Source organism: Marmota monax, unplaced genomic scaffold, assembly GCF_021218885.2.
Source record: "Marmota monax isolate L192 unplaced genomic scaffold, Marmota_monax_Labrador192_F-V1.1 WCK01_AAM20220418_F8-fsc00122, whole genome shotgun sequence".
Lineage (NCBI taxonomy): Eukaryota > Metazoa > Chordata > Mammalia > Rodentia > Sciuridae > Marmota > Marmota monax.
Genome location: NW_026695223.1, coordinates 7,660,217 through 7,673,333, shown reverse-complemented (window position 1 = coordinate 7,673,333; position 13,117 = coordinate 7,660,217). Strand labels below are relative to the sequence as shown.

The window sequence follows — 13,117 nt, the reverse complement described above, 5'->3', positions numbered from 1 at the left end:
CATGCACTACTGCACCTGGTGATACAATTTCTTATCATTATCCCTTAATTAGTACAGCTTAACAACTAAACAATTATTTATGTAGCACTCACATTGTATCAGGCATTAAAGTGCTCTAATGATGACTTAAAGAACGTGGAAGGATGTATGTAGGTTACAGGTAAGTGCTGTAACATTCATACACAGGATCTAAGCAACTTCGGATTTTATTATTCTCAGAGGGTTTTGAACCAATCTCCAAGAATGCCAAGGGATGAAGTACATACTTACATTATTTGGGAAAAATATGTCAAAGAAGTTAGCATTAACTTTCCCATACACTATTTCCATAGCAGAAAAATAATCAGCATGTATTATGAGAGATGTGAATTCCCTTACTAGTGCTTGGACTAAAAGAATGAAAAAAAAAAAAAAAAAAACTAGCCTGTGAAATGTGTCTAAGAAGAATTTATGGTGAAATAAAATAAGGCAACTGGGGAGCTCTCACAGTTGGGCTCAAGGACCTCAGAAGGAGAAGCAGTTGAAGGTTGGAACAGGGTCCTGTTTCTCTGATAGCTTCAGAACCCTCCTCCCCTTTTCCTGATTGAAATGCAGCAGAATCCTCAGAGAAGGAGATTCTATTCTCTGATGGGCTCAGTCTAGTTAGCAGCTCTGGAGGACTCACTGGGTCATGAGACTTTGAGCATGCCTGTGTCTGCTGGGAAGAAAAGATGAAGCAATTTTCTTCTTCTGTTTCTGTTCTCATCCCCAGCAGGGCACACAATTAAGAAGCAGAGACAGGCGCAGAGCACACCTCTGAAGCAACAGCTCTCATTATAGACTCCGGAATACTTGACATGGTTTGAATCTCATGAATCCCAGTCTTTCCATGGTTACGAGGAACATGCCAGGAAGCAGGACCATGTGACCATGGATGAGCCCTGACATTCACCTCTGTAGTCCAGCTTCTCCTGAATGTCATCCGGGCTCTCTGTGTCATCACAAGTGGGAAGAAGTGACTGTGGGAATCATCTGATTACAAGAAACACTTCATGGTGTGGAGATGCTGGGGAGAGCAGGTTGGGAGGCATGGAACCAGTGAGGAGTCCCTAGAGGGGTGAGGTGTCATTAGGGTCTCATTAGGACCTGCCTGAAGGGAAGGTCTCCTAGGGCACAAGCCACCAATGCAGGTTATCCGTGGGAAGTATTATTTATTCTCAGTTCTGAAGGAAGAGTGGTGCTGGATTCGGAGTCCACCCTCTCCTGGGATAACAGAGCCTCTCCAGGGCAGCTTCCCCAACTTCCACTCTCTCTTCCAGGAGGACGGAGATACTTGCTAGAGAAGGCACTCTCATTATTATTAATATTTATTCCACATACCAGACACAGGAGGAATGAGAATTTCATATCAAGCCATTGTGCAGTTTACAAATTGCTGTTTATTATACTGACATCCTGACCTGCTGGCTGTGGCACAAACCTGAGAAAGTATCCTGCACGCTTAGTGTGTTCGGTGAGTGGGCTCACTTGTGCTCTGCTGTGCATATCCACCTAAGAAAAAGCACACATTTCTTTAGGAATGCCAAAACACTGCTCCAGATCCTCTGAAACACCTGGTATGTTGAAAGCAATCTATAAACATTAGAGCCATTTCTTTTTTATTACACTTCATATCCAGGTGAAAATAAAAACCCCTGTGAAATCTTGTTCATATTAAAATTTGAGGGCATGTTTCTTCTTATATTCCTTACCATATAAATAGCACTTGCTGGAAGTCATTTTAGAGTAAAATGTAGAAAGTTGGAACTAAGACAAGGTAAACATAAAATCTTATGGCAAAGTCACTGTAATCTGGGAAATGCATCTCATCCAATGATGTGTTTTCTGTTCCATGTCAAGTTGAGGTGGTCTCAGCTTCTGCAGTTTTTCAGAAGGGAACATAAACATGGGGGAAAACATAAACATAGAGGAAGGAAAAGCACTGGCTGGCAGAGAAAAGTCATGGCTCAGAGGAGACGGCTCAACAGTTCACATCACTGTCAGAAGATGGATTTGAGGACACTGCCCTCCAGGAGCAAGCAGCAACTGAACCCTGCATGAACAAGGATTTTTAGAGAACTCATTTCTACATTACCAGCACCTCCAGAACACTGGATTTAAACACACGCATAAAAGTGAGAGATTGCACCAATTTGCAGTCCCACAACAATGTATGAGTATACTTTCCCCCCACCTCCTCACCAACATTTATTGTTGCTTGTATTCTTTTTTTTTAATTTTTTAAAAATATTTATTTATTTTTTAGTTTTTGGTGGACACAACATCTTTGTTTGTATGTGGTGCTGAGGATCGAACCCGGGCCGCATGCATGCCAGGCGAGCGCGCTACCGCTTGAGCCACATCCCCAGCCCTGTTGCTTGTATTCTTGATGATTGGCATTCTGACTGGAATGAGATGAAATCTTAGTGTAGTTTTGATTTGCGTTTTTATAATTGCTAGAGATGTTGAACATTTTTTTCATATATTTGTTGATCAATTGTATTTCTTCTTCTGTGAGGTGTCTGTTCAGTTCCCTAGCCCATTTATTGATTGGATTATTTGATCTTTGGTGTTTTTTGAGTTCTTTATATATCCTAGAGATCAATGCTTTATCTGAGGTGCATGCTGGTGGGACTGCAGATTGGTGCAACCACTATGGAAAGCAGTGTGCAGATTACTCAGAAAACTCGAAATGGAACCACCAGTTGACCCAGCTATCACACTCCTCAGTTTGTACCCAAAGGACTTAAAATCAGCATACTGCAGTGACACATCCACATCAATGTTGATAGCTGTTCAATTCACAATAGCTAAACTATGGAACCAACCTAGATGTCCTTCAATAGATGAATGGATAAAGAAAAGTGGTATATATAGTCAACAGACTCAGCTTTAAAGAAGAATGAAATTATGGCATTTTTCAGTAAATGGATGGAGTTGGAGAGTATCATGCCAAGTGAAGTAAGCTAATCCCCCCAAACCAAAAGCTAAATGTTTTCTCTAATATGTGGATGTTAATTCACAATAAGGGGAGGGGCACTAGGGAAGAATCTAGTTACCTTAGATTAGGCCGAGGAGAATGAAGGGAGAGGAGGGGATATGTGGATAGGAAGGGCAGTAGAATGAAACAGACATTATTACTATATATATATATATATATATATATATATATATATATATATATATATATATATATATATCTGACTGCATGGGATCAATGTGATTCTACAACGTGGACAATCAGAAAAATGGGAAATTATACTCCATCTGTGTATGATATATCAAAGTGCATAAATGCATTCTACTGCCATGTACAACTAATTAAAACAAATTTAAAAATTTAAAAATGAGATACTAAAAATACTAAGTTCAACATTTAAGAATATCACACAAACTAAAACTTAAGAAAGTTCTTTAAAAACATAAATGTCAATAGTTATAACTCAATGTTGTCTGTATTTTGTTAATAGTAAGTTGAGAGAGTTTTTGACTTGACAGTTTTATTTTTAGTATTATTATTAATTTTGGGGGGTACCAGGAATTGAACCCAGGGACACTTGACCACTGAGCCATATCCTCAACCCTATTTTGTATTTTATTTAGAGACAGATTCTCATTGAGTTTCTTAGTGCCTCACAATTGCCGAGGTTGGCTTTGAACTCAAAATCCTCCTGCCTCAGCTTCCTGAGCCACTGGGATTACAGGCGTGCACCACTGTGCCCAGCTAGCTTTTATTATTTGAAAAGAGTAAAAATGACATAAAAATAAGGAAGAATTCAGCATATAGGTGAAACACTCAGTGTCAACTGAAATAAAAACATTTATATTATGCTAGTGTTGAGTATTTAATATAGTTATGTATGACTTTTATGATTAAAGTACATCTAGAATTTAACCATAGGATTGATTTAAGAGAACACAGATGAAACCGCACATGGGATGGGTGGATGTAACCCCTGCTCAACGGGAATCATCCTCAGAGTTTTGTAAAAGCAGCTACTAACATCCAGAGAAACACCGAGGCTGAGGAGACTGTGTCTTCAGGACAGCTGGAGAGAGGTGCAAAGGGTAGAGAGCAATGGTGTAATGTTCTAATTTCTATGTCCTGACTAGTTCCATGTCACAGGGAAGAAGTTGATTTAGAATCCACAGAACCAGGGTGTCAAAGAGGCGGCACCCAGAGCTTGAGTTTAGGTCCATTGGCTTCAGCAGCTACCGTTGCCTTCAGTAAGTGTCCGGCCTTGAAAGACCTGGGCTGCCCTTCCTGAGGGACGGCCTTCTCTGGATGTCACTCTACCAGGGGACTGCATCTTGCAGCCCTCTTACGCTTAGGTGGTGTCATATTTTACCAAAGGGCTATGAGCAGAACAATGTGTGCAGCCCCTAGGCCTGCAGTGGTGCAGTGGAAATCCTGAATCATGGGTGGTCATTCAGGAGCACAGTCAGCAGCTGGGGCTTGTGGTTGCCATCTGAGTGTGTGTGTGTGTGTGTGTGTGTGTGTGTGTGTGCGCGGTTTCTGGGCCAAGGCCTTAACTCATGAGATCGGACATGATCTCCCGGTAGATCATGTCAGAACTGAAGTGAATTACGGGACACCTAGCGGGGACACTCATTGCTTGCCATGTGAGGAAAACCCCCACACATCTGGTGTCCCAAGTGAAGTGTTCCATGTACATGAGCATGAAGAGTTCCCAACCTCCTTTTTTTTTCTTTTTTCCAATTTCTGATAGAACCCAAACACCCTGGCTCTGAGCCAGCCCTCCAAGAACAAAACCTGACTGTGCCTGACAGTGTTTCTCTCCTCCTGGCCCCACAAGGTTATGGAAATTAAAACATAAACAGACAACAACCAAACAAAAACCAAAATAGCAACCAAGCTAGCACTGTCATCAACGTTCATCAAGAGGGCAAAGAAAATGGAGCTTCCCTGTAGGCAGAAAAAGCATCAGAGCCTTAGGGTCCACATAGTCCTGTGAGACCACATGCAAATAATTTCCTTCATTTTTGACCCATTTTTTTTCCCCCTAGGAAGATTTAACAATGCTGCCCTGTCATTGATGTTCAAAGTGTGGCCTGATGATCGACCCATCAGCAAGATATGTGAGATGACCCAAAATTTGAATTTCTGCTCATCCCATTCAGAGCCATTGATGCAGGACCTCTATCCCAGCACACTCTGTGCCCACTGACATCTGAGAATAGCCCTGGAGATCCTCTGTTCTATAAGACAAGAAGGAATGCACATATTTTTTTTAAAAAAAATATTAAGTAGTAAATACCTTCTGCTAATATCTTTGCAATTCCTGTGTTGTCACTGTGAAGGAGACATTATTATTAATATTCACCACAGAAGAAACTCGCAAGGACTCATTCTGTCTAGAACTAAAAGCAACAAAGGAACAGTCAGAAGTCTAATGCCTGCCATGTTTAATAAGTTTGATGGATACCACCAACCTTTCAGGTGGCACTTATTTTGTAAATAAAGCTGAATTCCTTTGTCTTAGAAAGTAGCTGCTTTTTGTTTTTTGGTTTTTTTTTTTTTAGTTAAAATGCTATACGACATCCCCTCTATTTCAGCTTGCTTGTTCAGGCAATGTGAACGGACTGTTAAACTTCTCTTCCATTGTCATTTCACCATCCTGTACATCTCCAGGATTCTCCTGGACATGCACCCCTGCTCTTTGGAGTCACAGTTCTTTTCTTGCTAACACTTCCACTTTTTTTCACATACTGGTTTATAGTCAAGTTGCTTCTTTTCACAAACATAGATCCTTTTGTATCTAGAGATCTAAAGATACTCCCCCTACACACACATACACACACAGAAAGATAAAGACTTAGTAAGAGTAGTCTAGTATCCCAGGTCTTAGCTGAACTAAATCTCCATGTTGAATGAGAACAACCCTTATTCTTGGCTTCTTCAAGCTCTGTGCTCCTCTAAAACCCAAAGCACCGTGTGACTGCACACAGCAGTGATCACCCAGGACCCCTCCTTTTCCTACATGACTCCTGGTCCACCAGACTTCCTGGAGCTAGATCAGCTCCAAAAAAAGTGCTCCTTCACTCAGCACATCCTATATTGGGATCCTTAGCTTTGTTCTTTATTCTATAACACTGTTATTGATAACTACTGTATGTCCTTGTATTTAAGTCCTGAAGGCTTGGGAGTCAGAATAGGTGAAAGTCCATACGTGTTAATTTCTGCATTGCATTTATATAAAATAGAGTGATAACAGGATCTTCTGCATGGATTTGTTAAAATAACTAAATGAAATTGTTCGTTGTAAAGAGATACCAATGTATAGCATACACCACTTGATAAGTGTCGAATCCCAATATTAGCTGTTATTATAAAAACCTATTTTGTTTTATATTCTGCAATCACCTGAGTATCTCCATCCACATACAGTAAGTATAGTTGAATCAAGTACATGCTAACCCCCAATTAGTCCTGTATTTGCTCTCCTGGTGGAATTGAGAAAGACTCTGGATGAAAGTGGCCCTCCTCATCTCAGGGCAGGCTGTTATACAGGAATGTTATAGCTAACACCCTGAGAAGCCACGTGTGGTATATGGTGCTCATACCTAATCAAGTAGCTCATATGAGCAAAATCAATCCACCCCTCAGCCGGCTGGTGAGGCACCCACACTTTGTGGTGGAATCTCCTCTTCCAGGGGTAGAAATTCAGAGGAGGAAAATGATCTACACCTGAACTAACAAGAGGGCAGTGCTGATGGAAAGACCTGGGAAGCCACATGTAGAGATGGTGTGCAGCAAAACCCACAGCTCCACCTCCCATGTCCTCTGGTTAATCCTAAACAACACTGGCCATCTTCCTGGATACACATTTTCAGTCTACGTAAGAGAGGAAGGCTCAGTGTTACCCTTTACTACCTATTACTGAACATGTTGGCCCCACATTTGTGAATGATGCTCACTGTTCCTACGCTGTGTGGAGGCCTTTTTCCTCTCCTTTCTCTCATTGTGTTTGGATGTCCTGTCTTCACTCGGCCAACAGGTTCACTCCCTACCTAGAGTCAGTGACTGTCATCTGGAGTTTCTTAATGGCATGCAGCATGAGCAGCTAGACCGGCCTGTGTGTCCTTGCAATGGCAGGCACAATCACAGGAGAGTGGATGTGTGTGCTGCTGAGTTTGGGGTCACCACATTAGGCTGCAGCTTTTTTGGTTTTCTCTTCTAAATACTAAGACATATGCACTTAGCACATATATACAGTTAGGTTAAGGAGGTTGATGGAATGTGCTCAATTTTGGGGATCCTGACAATGAATGAATAGTTTTAAAATTCATTTGATACTCAATTCAGTGAGAAATATGAAAGCATATATGATCCAACCTCAACTCATGGAAAATCAGTGATATGAGCACATCTAAAATTACACTGAGTGATCTAAAATTATTCCTCAAGAGGAAGAGAAAGGGCAGGCTCTGGTCCTGTTCAGGCACAGATATGAAACTATTAGTAAAATTTCTTCTTGTAAACATTAATTATGCACCAAGATTCCAGAGGACTATTGAGGCTGGTGATTCAAATATCAGAGCAGCTGGGAATGACTTTCTTTGTACAGAGCCCTCTGCAGGGCACCCCTGACCTCTGCGTTCCTCAGGCTGTAGATCAGGGGGTTCAGCATGGGGTTGAAAAAACTGTAAAATAGGAAAAGGATCTTCTGCTGCTCCTCAGGGTGGCGGGACTGGGGGGCCATGTACATGACGATGGCACTGCCAAAGAAGAGCCCCACCACACAGAGGTGGGAGGAGCAGGTGGAGAAGGCCTTTCTGCGGCCCTCCCCTGACTGGATCCTCAGGATGGCCAGCAGGATGCGCGTGTAGGACACCAGCACGCAGCACAGGGGCCCCACCAGGATGAACACGCAGGCTGCAAAGATGCAGAGTTGGTTGAGCCTGGTGTCGGCACAGGCCAGCTTGAGGACAGACAGGATCTCACAGAAGAAGTGGTTGACCTCATGAGGCCCACAGAAGGGCAGCCTCAGGATAAGGATCAGGTGGACCAGGGCCAGGAGGGAGCCACATGCCCAGGAAGTCACCACCAGAGTGATGCAGACTCTCCAGCTCATGATGGCAGAATATCGAAGGGGTTGGCAGATGGCCACATACCTATCATAGGACATCATCACCAGGAGGAGACATTCAGTGTGAGCAAAAGTCAAAAAGAGAAAGGTCTGGGTCATGCAGCCCCTGAAGGAGATGGGCAGGGCGGGGTCCAGGAGGTTCAGCAGCATCCGGGGCACTGTGTTGCAGGCATAGGCGATGTCCACTATGGCCAGGTGGGAGAGGAAGAAGTACATGGGGGTGTGCAGTCTGGGGTCCAGGCAGCTGAGAGCCAGGATGGCCCCATTCCCCAGCAGAGTGAAGGCATAGAAGAGGGAGAAAATTCCAAAAAGAACTACATGAATCCTTTGGCCAAGACAAATTCCCAGGAGGATGAACTCTGTGACCATTGTCTGATTTTCCTCCATTTCTCTATTAAAGAGAATGTCAGATAGCTACGTGACATGATCATTTTAAAACATTAAAATGTCTTAAACATTGAAACGAATTATTTATTATTTCATAGATTTTAGGTGTGTGAAAATTTATTAGTAAATGCTATTAAGAACCATTCAGTTATAAGCAAATACATAACTAAATGAAGTATTACCTGTTTAAAAAAATTAATTGTCTGTCTATAAGTTAATATTTTAATCTGACATACAAGGTTTGGAAGAAAAATATATAACTAAGGATTAATTACCTGGAGGCTTTGACATTGATGCAATTAAGAACTAGCAAACCCATACGAATAACATCACCATGAAACAGATTGTCTAAGAGCTTCGCATATGCATATATGTAGGACAAATACTGGAAAGTAGAGACAGCTATAAAATAAGGATAGTCCCAGAAAAGAAAATAATTATAACTACTTTGATAGAAATCATGGTTGAGTTTCTTTAAGTATTTAAATTATCACTGGATTCTAAAGATTGCAGTATATGACATCACACAAAACAAATTATTTAAACAGTGGCTTTTTGTTATTAATTTTATTTTCAATTGACAAATCATAGTTGTATGGATTTTTGATGCACACTATGATGTTTTGATGCATGTGTACAATGTGGAATGCTTTGAGGTAGAGAGTAGGAAGAAGAAGAAAGTGATATGATACATGTATGCATGTATAGATAATTTATGTCCAATGATATATATTTATTTCTCCATAAACATATACACTAATGTATAAGTGTTCATATCTATAAAAGTGGATACAATTTTCTTGAAATATTGAAAGAAAGCAACATTTGGTAATTTGGCAACTGGTCAACTGGGTGATTCACAGAATTATTAATTCAGCATAAGAATTTTTCTTTTGTAACTCATAGAATTTGGGTCAAATTGCGTTTCATCAAGCAGTCAGTAGCATAAGCCTGGCCTCAGTGTGCACTGGTGTAAATGTGTTTCCATAAGCTCTGAAAGATCTCAGGAGAGTGGCCTGGCAGGTTCCTATGGCTGTCCCTGTGAAAACACTGAGGCACATTTCCCAGGAACTATTTGCACAAAATTTCCCTGTTAGATCCTCTCAGAGAAGACATAGGCTGGAATGAAGGTAAGGAGGAAATATGCCCACTTTGCTATTAATTCAACCCTTCATGTTTGTAACACACCCTATCCCTGAAATTTCAAAAACAGTAATTTGCTATTTAAACTGAAAAACAGTGGCTGACCTCAGCAACAAGAACTGTCGCTTTATAATTAGGTGATAGCAAGAAATTATTAAATTGATAATTCAATATATCTGATTCAATAAATTCTTGATAAGATACTCAAAAGATGAAATAATTGGTGGTACAATAATGGATGAATTTGGCTTTTTGACCTTAGATTATGGATAAAATTTGCTTTAGTAAATCATGTTGAAATTTAACATGATTTCTACAGCAAACAAGGGTAAATAAATTGATATTTAGCACTTTTCCATGATTAGCGTGAGGAATGACACTGGTTTTGGCTGGTCCCTGTTGTAACCATCATCAGACCAAGGGTGCTGTCAAGTGTGTTCCCAGAAGGACTTGCATATGAAAGACAGAGCTGTGTTCTGAGAAACAGACTTGTAAAACCCACCTATAACCAAGGAGATTGACCATCTACAGATGGAAGGCAAGACAGTATCAGGAAACATATGACTGGAGAGTTTGGGGGTCTGCACAAGTCCACTCCAGCTGTCCTAGCCACCTGGTGGCTGAAAGTCCACATGGGTGTTTGGGTGATCAGCAATCAATAGCTCTACTAACTAGGATCTCTGAAAAGTTCTTCTTGCTCTGATTCGTGCTCTCCAATCCACCATTAGGCAATAATTCATTTTTCTAGTTATATTTTTCTACCAACAAGTAATGTGTTACTTGGAAAATTTCTTCTCTCCTTTTTCATTATTGATTTTTAAATCAATGAAGCTTTAGATATTCTGCTTGAAGCATTGTCCCATCATACTTTTGGAGAGCATGACAGTTTCTGAATAGAGTTTCCAAAGTTGTATCTAAAAACTAGGAAGAAAATTCTGGGCAAAGTAACCTGTTTAAGCAAGACCTGGAGAAAGAAATAGGTCGCTTCTTCTAGCAACAGGTGACATGCTTTTTTCTTTCTCTTTTTTTTCCTTATAAGCACCATTGATAAAAAACCTTGATACAAAATGAATAAAAATAATATATTTAAAAATCTCCACACATGACTGAAGTTGATTTGATGTTAGGTTAATATTAACAATTTCTATGGCTGACAAATTGTCCACATTTATAAATACATGAAGCTTAGGAAAATATTTGGCTGTGGAAGATACACTTCAATCCAGTTGATTATAAAGCAGTAATTTCCTTTCCCGGTTTTCCTTTATGTCTCTTAAAACAATATTAGACAGGGGTGGGGGGAATCCAGTACAATTCACAATTTTTTGATAGCCAAACTGAAAGACAGGTGAAAATGTCAGAATACATTAGTATCTTCCAGCACAGTTATGTTTTTTTTTAATCTTGGTTCCTTTTAATGTAGTGAAGTAAGTTTATTTCATATTCCTGGAAATTAGTATACATTTGTTGAATGACAAATGAATAAATAAAAGTAAAAACTGAATGAACAATGAAGAATTGGTGCTACATGAGATCTGGTTTCTTTTAAAATGTAGTCTACTATAATTAGGGGAAGTTCAAGAAGAAATTCATTCGTGGTGATCTGTATTGAATTTTGATTAATTTTCAAAGCAGAATAAGGATAACTGTAGGTTTCACAAAACTTTGAACATGAGAATTTAGGATACATTTCTTTCTTATTTATTTATTTTTCTTATTTTACTTGGTATCTATTAGTTAGCAATCAAATGAAAAACAAACATACTACATTTTGAAAGCCTGGAGAGAAAGAAGGAGGCATTTCCACTTTGAAATATGTTCCAGTTCTAAATGTGAATTTCAAGCATCCTGATGTATTAATTTATATACATATAACTTCAGAATTAAAAAAATGGCTGAGTGTTATTCAGTTAATAAGTGATCAGGCAACTCTGAAGTTCTTTAAGTAAATATCTGAGAAAGAAACCACTGCTTTATTTATAAACAAAGCATCACAACTTGATGGACCCTGTATTTTGAAAAGTAAATCTCAAAAGTCCAGTGAACTGGATGTTTTTTTTCTACAGTAGTAGACATGAGTGAAGCAGAATCCCTAAAATAGGCACCTATTGCTAATATATGGCTCAGTTGACCCCTAGGGCTGTTTACTTGTAAGCGACAAGGGAGAACTGAAAACCAAGTTCTAGCTTACATACTTACAAGCTGAGACTTTGTTAAGTTTTCTTACAGGGTATGGGCTAAGATAAGGGATTTTTTTTCTGGGGAAAGTACTATTTTGGACCAGGAAGAACTGAGGGTCCATTTAATGTAATTGTCAATCTATTAAAATGGACAACGGTGGTCAGACCAAGTGCTTCCTGCATCATCAGCACTCAGGAGCACAAAGTATAACAAATGGGTGCCTCTGTGCCTATGAAGACTGTATTGTGAAGATGTGCTTCAGGAGGAGAAGAGATTAACATAAAGGTAGGCAGTAAACATTAAAGTCCTCTAAAAAAGAAAAGTATTATTGCAGTCTTACTGTCTCCAACTTCGCTCACTTTGCTACATGGTCACCTGATAACCTCGTCCATTTTCTGTACTCTCTTCATTCCTAACACAAAGACTATCCTCCAGGCTACTGAAAATCTATCTTGTACACTGATTTCCTGAGCAAATTCTAGATATCTGATACTGTCCTTAATGCTGTATAAGGTATGTACAAGACATAGCTATAGTGTCCAGTGGGCTTCATGTTCCATTGCAATAAGTGTTTTTCCCCTAAATTTAGCATGCATTGTGTCTGTGCTGACAAGCATTAAATGTATAATTTATAAATGAACCCTATATAATAATTGTGCTGAAATGAAGCACTACTGTTTAGTATGTCTGACTATAATTTCCTTTGACTAAGAAAGTCATTGCATATATTTCATCTAAACCCACAGCAGAAATTTCTTACTTTTTAGTGTCATCATTCCCACATACCTCTCTATCTTGTAGATATTTCTCCACCAATGAAAAAAAAAACTTGTAAATAAAAAATACCTTTACATACTTTATCCATGAAATGTGTACTTCTTAGTGCTATTAATGTAGAAAGTGAATGATGAGCATCTCTAGTGTTAATTGAGATAATTTAGGTCTGTTGTGATACTTAAAGAATAATAGTGATAGAGTAAAAGAGTGATAGTGATAGTCAACCAAAGGGAATGATAGTCAACCAAAGACTAGATGCTAAATCATGTCTAAGCAGAATTTAAGGTAAAACAAAATAAGACAACTGGTTCACTCTCACATTTGGGCTCAAGGACCTCAGAAGGAGGATCAGGTGGAGGTTGGAACAGGGTCCTGTTTCTCAGAGCTTCTGTGGTTGCTGCTGAACCCTCCCCTGTTCCTGACTGAAATGCAGCAGAATCCTCAGAAAAGGAGGTTTTTTCCTCTGATGGGATCAGCCTAGTTAGCAGCTCTTGAGGACT

General features: G+C 39.7%; 1 protein-coding gene across 1 annotated transcript; it reads right to left on the bottom strand.

Moving 5' to 3' along the window:
- Positions 1–7,574: 7,574 nt before the first annotated feature.
- LOC124086153 (olfactory receptor 2A1/2A42) lies at positions 7,575–8,516 on the bottom strand. The gene has a single exon (XM_046434166.1). It carries the CDS (start codon positions 8,514–8,516, stop codon positions 7,575–7,577), a length of 942 nt encoding a protein of 313 aa, XP_046290122.1.
- Between the last annotated feature and the right edge of the window lie 4,601 nt (positions 8,517–13,117).